Source organism: Nelumbo nucifera, chromosome 5 (genome assembly GCF_055504915.1).
Source record: "Nelumbo nucifera cultivar China Antique chromosome 5, China Antique-T2T, whole genome shotgun sequence".
NCBI lineage: Eukaryota > Viridiplantae > Streptophyta > Magnoliopsida > Proteales > Nelumbonaceae > Nelumbo > Nelumbo nucifera.
This window is the reverse complement of record NC_142653.1, coordinates 8,945,166-8,961,205: the sequence shown is the minus strand read 5'-3', so window position 1 is coordinate 8,961,205 and position 16,040 is coordinate 8,945,166. Positions and strand designations below refer to the sequence as shown.

Below are 16,040 nucleotides of genomic sequence, written 5' to 3'. Positions count from 1 at the left end.
TTTCAAAAATCGGTGGTATCAAATTGGTTTAAAACAATAGCCAATGGTGTGCTTTTGAGTTTTACATATTTTTTTAATTAAAAAAAATCTACCGATAATAACATGTTTGCACGAACAAATTACTTACCAAGCCGAGTCAACTCGATTTGATTTAAATGGCTACTTACCACTGGATATAATTTAGTTGCATTAAAAACCTAGTAATGTTGGCAAATGATATTCTTGGGTATATGCATGTACCGGTCCAAACTTCAGAGTTCAACCACAACGTTGTTTATGATGCAAAGTGCGTGCAAAATCTGATTCGTTTTCGTTTTGAGTTTTTTTAGAGTATTTTGCTTTTCTTTTTTGCTTTAGCTTTCATTTTATTTAGGATGCGTTTGGTTGTAGTGCAATTTTATTTATACTAGTATAAATGTATAGGAGTGCAAATGTAAAAAATGCAAAATTTTGCCTAATTTTATTTTGGATTATACTTTATTCTATTTCATGTCTTAATTTACTTTATTTGCACCGCAATCAAATAAAATAAGTTAAAATTTGAAACAAAAATAGATCAGAATTTACATTCAAATCATTTACATTGTTATGGTTTTACATCAGTGCAAATGTATTTGCATGACAACCAACCACAGCATTACATGCATCGCAAATAAACAAAACAAAATGAAACCTATGACAAAACTAAACAAAAGGTTGAACTCTAATTCATGTACACTTCCATACTTCCACACGAAAAGGCAAATGAAATTACATAACAAACATGACTAAGTCAATCGGTCCTTGAACTTTACTTTCTATTGTTACGGGCGGGATTTAGGGCGGAGTGGTCAACTAATACCCAACCCTAAGACTAGACTTCTGGTCGAATTTTGGGCCAAATTGAAGGTAAAATACCCTGCATGGCTAGCTTCAACTCACTCTCATACATCCACAGCAAAGCAAACGAAATTGCACAACAAACAAAAAGGCCTAAGTCAATCAGCCCTTTCACTTAAATTTCCATGGTTACGGGCGAGATTTAGGGCGGGGTGGCCAAGGCCAACTAATACCCAACCCTAAGATTAGACTTCCGGCCGAAATTTGGGCCAAATTGAAGGTAAATGCCCTACCAGACCAGTCCAAGTCCGTTTTATTTGGGCTTGGGCCTTCTCCATGAATTTTTCTTGATGTTGATGAGAGACAAGTGGTACAAATTTGTGATGTGTGTAACGTTGTTTTGTTATGGGGAAAAATCTGGACTCTTGTAACACATCACGTCGTCCCATGTCTGGCGACAGAGGCTGAAGCAATGGCTTTGAAAGATGCGCTGCTTTTAGGGAGGAGTTGGTAGAGCAACTCGATAATTGTGGATAGTGTTTTCGAACCACCGTTGATAACTGGATGGTTGGACCGTTTAGGATGGGAATCGTTTAGGTAATTGGTTCCACTTCATTCTTAATACAGTCTTTGACAAAAAACTATGGATTTAATCAATGATTCACAGATCCAGGGGTTGAATCTTCGATCGGTTTAATAGCTTTTGGCTGTTTTTATTTTAATTTTTAAGTTGGAATAGGTTATTTGTTCGAACCTGGTGGTCAATTGACAACCTGAAAACTGGTGGCCATAATGGTTCTGATTTTCAACCTGTGGCAATTAACCTTTTATGGAGAATTTCTGATTTGTTAGAGCTGTACATGAATTTTATCCGTCTCTTTTGTCCTAGGATCTCGTAGTCGTATAGTGGATTAGTTAGCTCATGGAGCAGTTTCTTCTTGATGGTGGGAAGAGATCGGATATGTTCCTTACATTAATCTTGAAGTATATATGTTGCAACCGCAATTCAGGAATACCTCCCATACTTGTATGTTATCATTTATGGGTACTTGGGGAGATATTCCCAATGCACAGCTATAGTATGCCGTGAGGTTAATGTGAAAAGTGTTAAGTGAAGAATATATCCGGATTTTTTTTGGGATGAAATCTGTCATAGCAGCTGTAAATTTATGATGAGGGTCTGTACATTGTCTTTAAAGAGGAACCAGGATTTGCTTCCCACAAAGCAAATCACACCAACCTCACAACCCCATCCCGCTATGTATTGGAAAACATTTCCCATGAATAACAATACAAAGCATCATTTTAAAAACTTGATCGAACAGAGAATTGTTTTGGCCACCGGTTTTTGGGTCGAATGGTCTAACTACTCAGTTCGAAGGATGTTCTAATTTAAACAAAAATTAAAATAAAAATGGCCAAAAACCATTGTCTTGGTCCGCATGTTGATGGTTCGACTACTCATGTCAGCGGGTCGCCGACCAAGTCAATGGTTTTTTGGCTCATGAGTGGTTTTAGGGTGAAATGGAACTGGTTATCTTAATGGTTCCTAGGTCAACCGGTCAAACTATCCTGTCCGATTCAGTTTTCAAACTTATGATGCAAAGTACAAGAAATGTTGTAAGGTTGGTGTGAAGAGCAAATCCAAATTCCTTGAAGTGGGTTTGTACATTTCTAATGATGAATGAATGAAATAAGCCTTAGAGCTATTTTTAAAACAAACAAGAAAAGAAAAAAAATCATAAATATGCATAAGTGCATTTTCTCGTTGTGAGCTCCGAAAAGCTCATGGTCGGTTCAAAGAGATAGAGTCACCACCTATTTTTTATAAGCAATGAGCCCTCGTTTTCAGACTTAAAAGTTAAACTTGAGCTATTTGATAATGATTCCATTCTCCATGGGAAAGGGATTGAGTCAAAAGGTTTTGAGTCCCAAAGATTGGGAGAGGGAAGGTGTTAAGCACCCCTCTCTCCAAGCTACTATAGTAGCCCATTACGGGAGTAAATCAGGCTCAAATTCTAGCGAAACACGAATTAACAAGATTGCTCAAAACTCTTAAAATACGGCAAAAATGTTCCTAACTTCGCCCATAATTGATTTAAAGTGATATTATCGGGTCTTAGGTACTAGTTTCCCTAAGACCATCACCTCTTTTTCTCAATTTATAGGAAATTAGGAAGGCAATTTTCCCATGGTTTTAAGACTTTAAACAATTTGAAACTAAAGTAAAAGCATAGAGACGGTGGAATGAAAGACTTACCTCTCTCATGTGCGACATTGAAACAAACTTTCTTGCAGCTAAAAAAAAAACTTCAAATGAAGCTTGAGTGAGGTACGGAGCTGGGCTAAGCATTTTTTTTGCTAAGTTTGGAAAATAGGGAAAACAAATTTGAGGCTTGAGCTTGGCTTTAGAGATTTCAAGTAAAATTTGTGTATTACAAAAGTTTGGAAACTACTCCTCCCTCCCCCTTCAAGCTCGAGTTGGGCCTCTATTTATAGAGGAAGATAGAGGAAAATGGGTATGCAATTCATCCAACTATAGTGCATGTGATTCAATATAATTCTTTTACTGAAATAGGCAAAGATTTTTAGAGAAAAATGCATGGAGTTGCTTTATTCTTTGTGCAACAAATTTTCTTGAATTTGGAAGGACTTTTATGAATTTTGTGCATCCAATTAGAGCTCGGGGAGTGCCAGACATTGCAACCTCGTATTTGGGGCTGACAGTGGCAAAATACGTAAACTTGATGAACTTTTGAATGTGGTTTTGACATTTCTTAGTTTTAAGTGGGGGTTTGTTTGGTATTTTAAGCTTTTAATCTTATTAGGTTCAAATTCATTGGTCTAGGTGTTTTAATGGAGTCAAGTAAGGAGCTGACATTAATCCCCACCCGTTTGAAATCCTAGGTTGGACAGTTGGTGTGGCGATTCAATCTGGTGTGTCGAAATAGTGTCTTCCTAGTTTAAGTGCTAGGGTTTTTGGGTCTTCGAACATGGTGACGAGGGCTAATTGTCCAAATAAGGCTTGGATGATAGAAATTCGTGATAGGTAAGGTCTTGATCAATACGATTTTTCATAACAAAATCAAGGCTTGATGATGGGTCAAATGAGAAATTTTTGGGATGAAATTTGGTGGATATGTATGGATTGGGATTATGAGGTTGTTGGGGGGGTGATCGTGTCTGGTATGTATAGATCACATGTTTTAAGCTTGAGAAGTGCCGTAGTATCAAACACGTCAAAATGGAATCTCATATGGATGATTGGATAAATCAATGAATTTAGGGCTAAAATTTTGTGTGATTGGCACAATCATGATCATCGAAAGGGAATCATATAGATTTAGCGATGGATTTATGGGCATTTAGGCTAAAATTTGGTTTCTTAGGGTTTTGGCAGAGATTGGTGTGGTCCAATCGAGTGTCCAGAATTCAGGATATGGGTCAAAGAAAGGACTGAGTAAAAATCGGGTGCTGACACTTTTCTAATAATTTTGTGCCACCTTTCATCATCCAGTAGCAAATATGGGCTTTCTGGTATGTCTAAAAATTTGTGTAAAGATCTAAACATAATCTTAAGAGATTTATGGTATGGCTACAATAAGGAGGGAACCCATATTTATTTGTGTGCTTGGGAGAAGTTCTTACTACATATGGAGGAGGGCGATCTTGGATTTAGAGATTTGCATCTAATCAATATTGCTCTAGTGATGAAGTTGATTTGGTGTCTCTTGACACCAAACATTGTTCCTTTTAGGCTGTGAAAGTATTGACAAGATGGTTCATTTTTGGGTTGTGAAAAGAAAATCATGTTGCTCTCGTCTTTGGTCAAGCGTCATGGATGTTAGAATACATTTTACAAAGGATGCTGATTGGTTAATTGGTAATGGCTGTGGCGTTAACATCATGTTCGACCCATGGGTTTTCTCACATGAGTATTCATTATCGATGCTACAATGCTACTCCAATTCTTTGGAGGCGGCTCTCCAAAGACACCTCAACTCTATCCTTATCAAGAGGAAACATATTGGACCCAAAAAGCCATAATTAATTGGATCAAACTTGGAGATAGGAATAACAGTTTCTTCCATATCGTAGCCACAATAAGAAAGAACAGGAATAGAATTTCAAAGATCATAAATAATGAGGGTTATTGGATATATGACCAAAACGAAATTGCTGAATTCCTAAGTGAGAATTTTGAACGTAGGTTTAAAATTGAGAGCCCAAATGATGTCGATGAATTCATTGAGGTAATTAATTTGTCTATATCCGATAAGCAAAATTTGTCCATTATTAGAGAAGCGACCAATGAAGAAATAAAAGACACGATTTTTACTATGAAGGACCTCAAGGCTCCAAGTCCTGATGGGCTAAATGCTTTATTTTTTAAAAAATATTGGAATATAATTAGAAACTCCATTTGTAGTGTAGTGAAAGCTTTTTTCCACTATCGAAAAATGAACAAAATTATCAACAAAACTTTTATCACTCTTACTCCGAAAATTACTAATCCATAAATGGCTAACAACTTTAGGCCTATAAGCTTATGCAATGTCATCTATAAAATTATTGCTAAAATTCTAGTGAATAGAATAAAGTCTTTTCTCGATGATATTGTATCCCCTTTTGAAAGTGCTTTCATTCCTACTGGGAAAATCACAGATAATGTCCTCTTAGCTCATGAAATCTTTCATTCAATGAAAATGAAGAAGGGTAAAATGGGGATTATGGCCTACAAGATAGATATGGAGAAAGTTTATGATAACTTGATTGGGATTTTATTGAAAAGGTACTCAGGAGATTTGGTTTCCATAATACTTGGGTAAATTGGGTCATGGAGTGTATGAGGACAATGATTTACAAGATTTTGATAAATGGTGTTCCGACTAGGGACATCACCCATTCCAGAGGGATCAGGCAGGGTGGCCCTCTTTCTCCTTGTGTTTTTGTCCTCTGTGTGGAGGCATTATCACTTAACCTATTGAAAGAGGCTTTGGGCTCCAGAAGTCCTATTGATTGTCGAGTACGCAGATCAAGACCATTCATTCATATTCTTCAATTTGCAAATGACTGTATTATTTTTGCCAAGGCTGATTTCCAAGCTTGTTGTACAATTAAAAACATATTGTCGAATTTTGCCAAAGCATAGGTCAAGCCCCAAACTTTGCTAAATCTACCATTTTCTTTTCAAAGAACATCCACCCAAAACTTAGGAAAATCATGGCAAAAATTCTCAAAATTCCCTTATAGGCAAAAAATGATAATTACTTGGGTGCTCATGTCTTTAACAACAAATTTAACAATAACACTTTCAAAATTTTGGGAGAAAATATGGAAAGTAAACTGGTAGGCTGGAAAAGAAACTTCCTCTCCCTTGCTGGTAGAATCACACTAAGGCTTCTAGTAACATGATTCCTTAGTATATAATGAGAGCTTTTAAGGTCCCAAAATGAGTTATTCAGGACCTTGACAAGAAGCAAGGAGATTTTTTGTGGGCTAACAGTAAATATAGGAAGCCCCTCCACCTCATCAATTGGGACCGAGTCTGCACTTCTAAACATTGGGGTGGACTAGGTTTGAAAAATCTTAGTTGGATGAATGAAGCTTTCCTTGCAAAATTAGGTTGGAAAGTGTTAAAGGAAAAATACAACTTGTGTGTTCATGTTGCAAGTAATAAATATATGAGGAGATAGGACTTTTGGGAAATTAAGCCAAAAATTAATCAATATTGGGCTTGGAAAGGCATCTTGGGGTCCCGTCATTTACTCAAGAGAGGATTGGGAATGATTATTGGCAATGGTAAAGAGACTAAATTTTGATTGGACAAGTGGTGTGACAAAGTCCCCCTTATCAATTTGGTCAACAAATCGAAAATTATTAATTGTGACCTATGGGTTAGTGAGGTCATCAATCATGAATCAAAAATCTGGAAGGAGGACCTAATTAAGAACCTCGTGGGATAAAATTAGGAATATTTTTCATATCGTCGGGTGATCTTGAGGATAGTTTAATTTGGAGGCCTAACCCCAAAGGAGATTTCTTCGCCAAATCGACATATAATGAGGCATGTTGGATGCATGGTATCCCTAACAGAGTTACAAAGGAAATCAATAAAATATGGAGTCTGAAAATTGCTCCCAAAATCAAGGTTTTATTCCCCCCCCCCCCCATTATCATTAATAGAGCAAAATATTCATTTTTGGAAGCTTTGGCAATTTATGACATTGGTCCAATGATAGAAACAAAAATAAGTGGTCATTCCAGTCAAGTGGACTAAACCAAAAGTAGATGGCATCAAAATAAACTTTGATGCTTCCTACATTAACAACAATTGCACCATTGCTTGTGTGGCTAGAAATCACCTTGGCCAGATTTTGGACTACAAAGCATATGGTATAGGTATCACGACTATCAATCTTGCTAAAGCGTGGGCTGGTTGGGAAGCCCACAATCTCACTCTCAACTTCATCAGAAGATCCATCCTCATTGAAGGCGATTCAAAGTTAGTTATTGACTGTCTAAAGATCCAGGTTGACCCTCCATGGAGGTTGAAAAGCATAATTGAAGGTTGCATGGCTCTAGTCGAGAGATTGGACGGCGCGGTGGAGTACGGTCACACTTTCCGATAAGGGAACGAGTTGCTGATTGGCTTGCTAATTGTTCTCACTCTAACATAGCTTCTGTTTCTTCCTTGCCTTTCGCTTTAAAGTGTTTCTCTTGTGCTGACGTTTGGGGTTGGGCTACCCCCCGCTGTGTGTAGCCCATTTTTTTTGTTCTTTTGTGTGATCGTAAGAGATCTTTTAGATGAAAATATTGCAGAAGCTATCTTGAAGCTGTCACTTCCTATGTAGAACCTTACTATACCAGACAAGTTAATTTAGAGATGGACCCCACAGGGGAGATACACAGTCAACTCTAGGTATAAAGTTTTAGTCCAGAACAAACCTCTTCTTCAAATAATAATGTGGCTATCCCAAACCTTAGTTGTCAAGCCTTTTGGAGGAGGAGAAACCTACACCACAAATCATGTTTTTCTTATGGAAGTGCTTAATGGGAGTTTTACCAATAAATTTGGACCTTGCCTCTCGATCTCATAAAATAAACTCTCTTTGTCCTCTTTGTAATGAAGCCCTAGAATCCCTCGAGCATGCCTTCTTCTTATGCCCACCTGTTCATGCAGTTTGGTTTAGAAGTACAATGTCTCTTAAAACATTGGAGTTTCCTTCTCGTACTTTGCAAGAATGGTTGGCAATTTGGGATTATATGGATATACAATCTAACTCCCACAATGGATCTCTTTTTGACATGGCGTAGTAGAGGCATGTCATTAGATTGGTGTTGCCAGAGGCGGGCGGCGGAGGCGGCAGCGACAACGTTGGTGGATGGTGATTATTGAGGTTCGTGGGTTGGGGAGGAAGTGGTTTGGAGGAGAAAGAAGATGAACAATGTTTTTGCCCTTATTTGATATATTTTTTAAAAAGTTAGCCTATTTTAAAAATTATATTAAAAGAATTATTTTTATTGATACTAGGGCCCAAAAGTTGTCCTTATCAGCTATGATGATGCGCGATTCAGTCGGTCCTAGCTGCCGGTTACCTTGCCTTTGACAGAGCTGAAGATGCCTGAAACAAGGAAGAGAATGGGGACTTCCGGGGAGGAACCCAGTAGGAACACTCCGAAGCTCAAGTTAACACTCTTGAGGAGGCAAGGAAAACAATGGATTTCAAGACCAGAGAGCACAGAAATCACATACCTCATTCTTTGGGGGAAGGGGGCCTTTTATAACCACCCTGGTACACTCACTCCCATACCTCTGCCAGATCGGGTGCCATAACCGCCACTGTCTTCCCTGTCAGGGCCGTCTTTGCAACGTCTGAGATGGCGGTAGCAGGTGGCCGTCGGAGTGCGGCTGTCATGTGTTAGACCCCTAATCAGTCAGGCGCGCCGCCTCCATGTACGGACTTCTTTGGCGTCAGGTACGGTTCGTTTGGTCACGCGTCCTGTAGCTGAAGTGCCGGAGTGGTGCGCGAGGTGGTCTTGAGTTCAGATAGAAGTGTGGCCTGAATTGACCTGAGGTGGGTCAGCTTGGGCTCTTGCCCTTTGCGGTGCTCCTTGCACGGCTCGGGGTCTCTGAGGGAAAGCTCGGGCTCTTCCTAGGAAGTGTGGGTTCCTTTTGGGGGAGCTCGGGTCCTTCCTGGGATACGTTTGTCAGTTCGGGCTTCATCCTTAGCGAGTTCTCTTAACGTTGGGCTTCCCCTTGGTGAGCTCGGGTACAATTGTTGCTGTACTGAGCTGGCGCTCCTGTCAAGTCACACTCTGTTGCTTCCACGTGTCGCATGACCAAGGGGTCGGGCCAAATCTCCCTCCATCAAGCTATAATCCATTTAAAAAAAAAAGCAATAAAACAAAATTTAATGAAACAAACCCTTACCTATTGCCTTTTTGAAAGGTTTCCCAATTTCTGTTGTATCTACAATTTCTTCTTTTAAGCTTTAATGTGGAAAAGACGATTTTGGAGATGGTATCGAATTTGGAAGTTGTTTAGGATCAACCTCGCATGGTAGCTTGAATATCAAATGTGGAGGCTAAGAGGTGAGAATTTTCAAGTTTTCAGATTCATTTAACCCATGTTTGGTTTGAAGGAAAAAAGTAGGAAAACCTATAAAAACTTATAGTATTTATGGTAGGAGTCTATCCACAAGAGGTGATTTCTTAGTTAACATTTACTAGTTGAACAGGAAGATAAAACACTTCTTAGACATCTATTAATGGCAGGAAGGGAACTTCAAAAAAATTATACGAACAAGAAAAAATGTGTTAAGAGATTAATAAAAAATATATATTTTAAGAGATTCACAAAAAAAAAAGATTGATTGGACTATGATAAGAGAAAGATATGTTATCTGAAAATCTTTTGATCAATCAACTGGAATCATAAACATTGAATCCAATCAGATATATATATATATATATATATAAAGGTACGTCCCTTCTTTTGTAGCGTATATGGGGAAGGTGATTATTTAAAAACTTTTCCAGGATGTTACCTACCTTCTATTTCCGCCATCATCAATATATTCTATTTAAAAACGTCAACATTTTCGGTTAAACTGTGGTATTGGAAAAAACTTGATCAAAGCTCTTCAAATATTATGTAATTGCAAATCGGATCCGCAGGGATGCAAGCAACTCAGCTGTACTCTATAACTCCGAAAATCTTCTGCTATTCCTTTTTTTTTTTTAAAGTCATTCTGCTATTCCTTATCAATCTATCTCTCTTTTCTCCTACTGTATCCACCACCAGCCGTTATTGATGCTTAGGCCTGAAAATATACACTTTTGCATAGGATCTTTTCTTAATTTCTTAGGTAACGAGTAACGATACGTTATAGTCTAAAATAGGGCTAGGTATTCAGTGATTTTCTTTTTTTTTTTTTCATTCACATATGTTGAAAAAATCTCAATAGGTTTGACCTATTTGCACTCTTAGGCATCATGGATTTTCCATTGAGAATTTGATAGTTTGTATTGCGTTTATTGTAAAAGTTCAACTATGATGTATTAGATATATACCTCAGCTAAGCATGTTAAAATCTCGTTATTTTTCATTAGGCTTAGTTTGGAAATAATATAAATATGTAAAGTGCAAAATCTTGTATTTTGTATTATGTTAAATGTATTTATACTGTACATTTTTATATTTGTATTCCTTTGGGACTGAGTCTTAAGCTTAATTTGGAGGAATACAAATACATGCAAAATAATAGATAATACAAGGTTTTTGGCACTCTACATATTTGCAATTGTACTCCTTCCAAACTGAGCCTATAACATAATGTACCTTTATATTAGAATTATTCAATTGTTGGACGGTCAAAACCAAATAGATAACTCGTTTAATAAGCATCTACTATTTGGTCCGGATATCCAATTCATTTGTCTTCCACCTCCGTTCATTTTATGATAGTTGCCTTCCACTCCTATGTGCAAGAAAGTGAGGGGTATTTGTCACAAAGCCAAATGGATCAAAAACAGGTCAGCCATGGATATTTGTCACAAAGCCAAATGGAATGCAAAAAAAAGTCTGCGATTGAAAGAAAATTGCATATTAGTACCATGTATTTTAGGTTTAGTTTTACTTTTTTTTTGAATTTTAAAACGTGTTAATCTAGTATTTAAATTTTCAAAACGTGTTAATTTAGTATAAAACCATTAATCGTCATTAAATTGCATGTGAAATGACACAAATGCCTTTCCGGTGTCATCTAATTTTCTTTATCAACCTTCCAAATGCCCATCTCTTAAGAAGTGGATAGAGAAAAGTAATTTGTAAAAAACCAATAAGTTGTTTTCGTTCAATGAACAGTTTCAAAGGGTAATTTTGACATTTCAAAAGTTTTAAGTTGCACATATCATCATGTGATAGAAATATCTGACAAATTACTAACGACATGGACTAAATTGGCACGTTTTGGAAGTTTAGATAATTAGCACATTTTAAAGTAGGGGGATCAAATTGAGACTAAACCCAAAATATAGGGTATTAGTATGCAAATTTTTCATAAATTTATAACATCAGGCGGCGATAACTGCTTTTTTAATGGGAAAATTCCCGATTAGTACTCTGTACTTTGGGTCTAGTGTCACTTTGGTCCCTAAACTTTAAAATGCGACAATTCAGTACTCGGACTTTCAAAATGTGATAATCCAGTACCTGCCATTAACTAGTTGTTAATCAACCGTTAAGTGACATTTTAAAAAGATACAAATGCCCTTCGAGTGTTATATAATTTTCTTTATCGACTATCCAAATATTACAAACAAGTAAAAAATAATACTCCCAAATCCTTGTCTCCTCTATTCAATAAAGTTGGGGTCACTAGAATGCCCACTTAAACGTAACCCCAACTTTCTTGAATGGAAGAAGCAAGGGTTTGGGACCATTAATTTTTTGACAATGTATAGATGGTTGAAAAAGAAAATTAAATGACACTCGAAGGACATTTGTGTCATTTTCAAATGTCATTTAATGATAGGTACTGGATTGTCATATTTTAAAAGTTGAGATCGGCTTCAATCAGAACAAGGCCTATTCAAACAGCCTTTACAACCTTTCATCGAGAATATCTCTGTACTTTTATGCCTTATTTCATGGGGAGATATTCCCATTGCAAGACAGTGATGGCTGTTATGGGAAATAGAGTGAGGGTACTAATCGGAAAATTTTCCTTTTTTTAATTTCCATCCATGGTGTTTCATTGGAAGATCGCATGGAATGCTGCGACCGGGGTCACAGCTCGCAGGATCCAACCAACCACGCCAAATGGATGATTCGGATCTAACGGTGATACAGAAACTCTTGATGTGATTTGCATCACCTGTACATTTCTCGGTCTTTTCTCTTCTTTTTCTAGCGAGTACGACAGTGTCGCGAGGGGGCTGCCCCATATCATGTTCCGAAGTAATAAAAGCACGCAGAGGGAGAGAGACGAAGCCTAAAACAGAAAACCCCATTTTTCCCGGTGTTTTAATATTAAAGACGAGGCATCTCTCTGGCAACCTATCCATTTCGAGAGCTCGCTCCCATGATTTTTTTCTCAACTATAAAAAGCCGTTCATCACATCTGAACTTCGGTACTTGCCGCTGGTTACTTTGCAACGATGGTCTCCATCACTTCCGTTGAGTTGAATTATCTTGTCTTTCGTTACCTCCACGAATCAGGTCGGTTTTATCTTCTCTTCGGAATAGAAACATTAAAAGTTTATTTTTTTTCCTCCTAGGGTTTTTGTTCTGTCAATTACTTATACTTCGTCACTGTAATCCAACCAAACTAGGGTTTTTAGGTTTCCCTCGGTGTTGGCTTACGTGATTTCTTCCTCAAGATAAGATTAGAAAATGAGAATGTGAGAGAGTTAACTTCGAGGGTCGAGGACATCCTCAAAGCTCTCGACATAGTGGTCTTAATTCAAATAATTTCCTTCTCATCTTAATTACCAGATTCGTACAATGTATGTAGACTCATAGGGAACTAACGCGACTAACCCAAACCAACGTAAGTCCCAACTAATCCACTAACAAGATACCACCAAGAAAAAAAATTTAAATAGTTAGAAAAACATGCAAAATATAGTTTTTTTTGCCCTATTGATGGGGGTAGTAGTCAAAATTCTCAGATCTGTGGACGTTGATTGGCTCTTCATTTCCCATGGTTTTCTGATTTTTTTTTTGGTAATCTAATTCATGAACTTACAGTGCCACCATTTTGTGAATGTATCGTAGTTTAGAAACAACAGTTTACCCAAAAAAAAGTTTAGAAACAATTGTGTTGGGTCCAAAATGTTGCTTACACAGAAAACATAACTTGTTATGCATGCAAAAAAACATAAATCTGTGGAGATAATAGGGTATTACCTGTCTTAACAAAGTCTGGAGAAAATCAGAATTGAAAGCATTAAAGTATTCTCATATGAAGCATTGAAGCTAGAGGACTTCTGAGAAAAAAAAATATTTAGATTGCTTGAAAAAAGGATGCAAAAAGAAGAGTAACTGGAAATCCTCAATGAACTGGAGGACTTATTATTCTGATAAAAGGAAAAACTGCAGGACTTCCAATGTAGTTCGGAAATGCATAATAGGGATTAACCTTTGTTTTAAAAGTGGGAAGTGCAACTAAACTGCAAGTAGGCACTACTTTTGATAAAAAATTTAAAACTTGTTACATAAGAATATGCAAATCAAAATATAAAAAAAACTTATAAAAAAAGCAAATCAAAATTGCAAGAAAATCCAAAAGCCTATTAGCTTAATTGGTTAGAACTTTGTGCTATTAACATGGGAAGGTGCCAGCTCACTTTCTGGTAAAGTATCTAGCTATTTGTAGTGCAGACCTTGGATTGAATCCCGTATTCACCAGGGCTGGGGAATGGTTGTTTGGGTTAATCCAGGAAATTCAAGCACAAGAGGAGGGGATGTAACTTGGGTCAGGTTGCTTAGGATTTATTTATTTATTTTTAATTTTTTAAGATAGATAAAGAAAAAAATTATTACTAAAATAAAAGATTACAGCTTAAATATGGTGACAAGAGATCATCCTCAAACCAAGAAAGAAACAAGATAACAACAAAGTTTTTTGTTTTTAATTTGAATGGGTCCATAGTCAAACCCGAGCCTGTTGAACTTCTTCAAATAGGGCAACAACCTGACTTGCACCTTTGATGCAACTCAAATATGAGGAGAGAATGTGAAAGAAATTTGCTCAAAGAATTGAGAAAGAGAAAAAGGAAATTGGATGGAACTTTACTAATATGAGCGACTTACAATATGAAGCAACAAGGTTGGGGACTCACTCACCCAAAGGGTTAGGGATTCACTCACCCAAAGAAGAGGGGACTCACTCAGTCTCAGCTCTCAAAGAAAGCTCTAAGCTTCTCAAAACAAAGGGAATAACTTGATGCCTCTAGCTTGAGATTACAAGGCTTTATATAGAGAACACAAACTAGTAGTTGGAGCATTTAATGTAAACTAACTGTTAGAAATTCACCAACAAACTAGTTGTTGGATCTTTTAATGAACTAGCTTTCAGAAGTCCACTAACAAGTAGCCATATGATTCTATGTTTCTCGGACCATGATTGTGGGCATCAACCTCTAATAGGAAGGGTGTTTAGTAATAGCAATGGTGTTATTTTGGCCTTGTTTTCTGGTCCAATTGGCTTTGGAATTTTACAGAGCAGAACTAATAGCTGTACTTAAAGGACTGAGATTGGGAAAAACCCTAGTTACTATGATTTGGACGTGGGGGAAGATTCAATTGTGGTTGTACGGTGGCTGAATTTTAACGACATTGGAACTTGAAAACACAGACATGCCATAAGGGAGGTAAAACAGTTGCGTGGGGAGTATAAGGCTACCTTTGGATGGACTTAGAGGCCAGCCAACAGTATGGCCGACAGGAATGATCAGAAACAACTATTTTGGGGGATGGCTTCTGAAGGTGAAAGCGTGTGACATTAATCAAGGAGCCATGTTTGCTTTCCAAAAAAGGCACCATGGTAATGAGATCTGAGTTGAAGCCTAAATAACTAAAAGGATAATATTGAACATGGCTCTTTCATGTCCCACATTGTTTATGTTAATAAAATCCAATATAGCTCCTAATCAACTTTACCTCTAAACTTCCCATGCTGTTTTCCCACTTTCTTATATAATTTATTTATATTTCCTAATTATTATTTTTAGTAATTATTTTATTTAAGTTAAACTCTTGGCCTGGTAAATAGCACCATTGGTATTGTTAAGCAAAACAAATTTCATTCTTATAGTGTATTTTTTTTTGATCAGTAACTCATAAAAGGACTTCATTAATTTTAAAAGAAAGTAGAGAAACAAGACATAGCGGAAAATATAGAAGACACGAAGTGTCTAGACCCCCCAAAATATTACAACTGAGTCCAAAACATTGTCTGTCTCTGAACCCCTTGCTTAGCTAGACCATCTGCTAGGCTATTGGCAGATCTTATAACCCAATTAACCTGAATAAACATACCCCCAGAGAGCCATTTGAAACACCTAAGAACATTACTTAGATGCCAAGATACTCCTCCCTTCTTTAGCCATTCCAGAACTATTTCAGAGTCACCTTCAATAATTAATCTTTCAATACCCAATTCTTTGGCTTTCTCAACTCTAAAAGTAGCTGCCAAGAATTCTGCAGATGCCACATCACCTTGCTCAATTGGACCTGAGAAGAAAGAACGTATATTTCCTTCCACATCTCTGTTACTCCTCCAATTCCAGAGGGGCCAGGATTGCCCACACAACACCCATTGAAATTCAGCTTCGACCAGCCACTTGATGGAGGTTACTAGGCCACTGCTGCTATCTGTCTTCTAGAAGAGGAAGCAACTATTAGCCCCCCAAGATCTGAAGAAATTATCGACCTAAAAGTCTGAAAACAGATGCAATGTTTTAACCCAATTAGGTTATGATCTCGATCAAGGCTTCCTTATTCCTCTCCTTGTCCCCAAATATTTTTGAATTTCTTTCCCCCCAAACTGTCTAAACCATTGCTGCCCTGACCACATTAGCCTACCTCTTTTATTTGTACAGTTGCAATTTGAAGGGCTAAACAATCCTTCCAAGCTGACAGGAGGGAGCCATTTGCAACCAAAAAGTGAAGCAAACCAATCCCAAATAAAGCCAACAGAGAGACAAGAGAT

General features: G+C 37.3%; 1 protein-coding gene across 2 annotated transcripts in view; it reads left to right on the top strand.

Annotated features, from left to right (window-relative positions):
* The first annotated feature begins 12,254 nt into the window (after window positions 1-12,254).
* Window positions 12,255-16,040, top strand: part of HOS15 (WD-40 repeat family protein) — a 44,491-nt gene continuing 40,705 nt past the window's right edge. Inside the window, exon 1 of one of the 2 annotated variants that reach the window (XM_010273069.3) lies at window positions 12,255-12,544. In XM_010273069.3, coding sequence (XP_010271371.1) covers window positions 12,484-12,544 — 61 coding nt within the window. In that variant the 5' untranslated portion in view covers window positions 12,255-12,483. The remainder of the gene's footprint in view (window positions 12,545-16,040) is intronic. The other variant, XM_088886936.1, reaches the window with a different exon arrangement.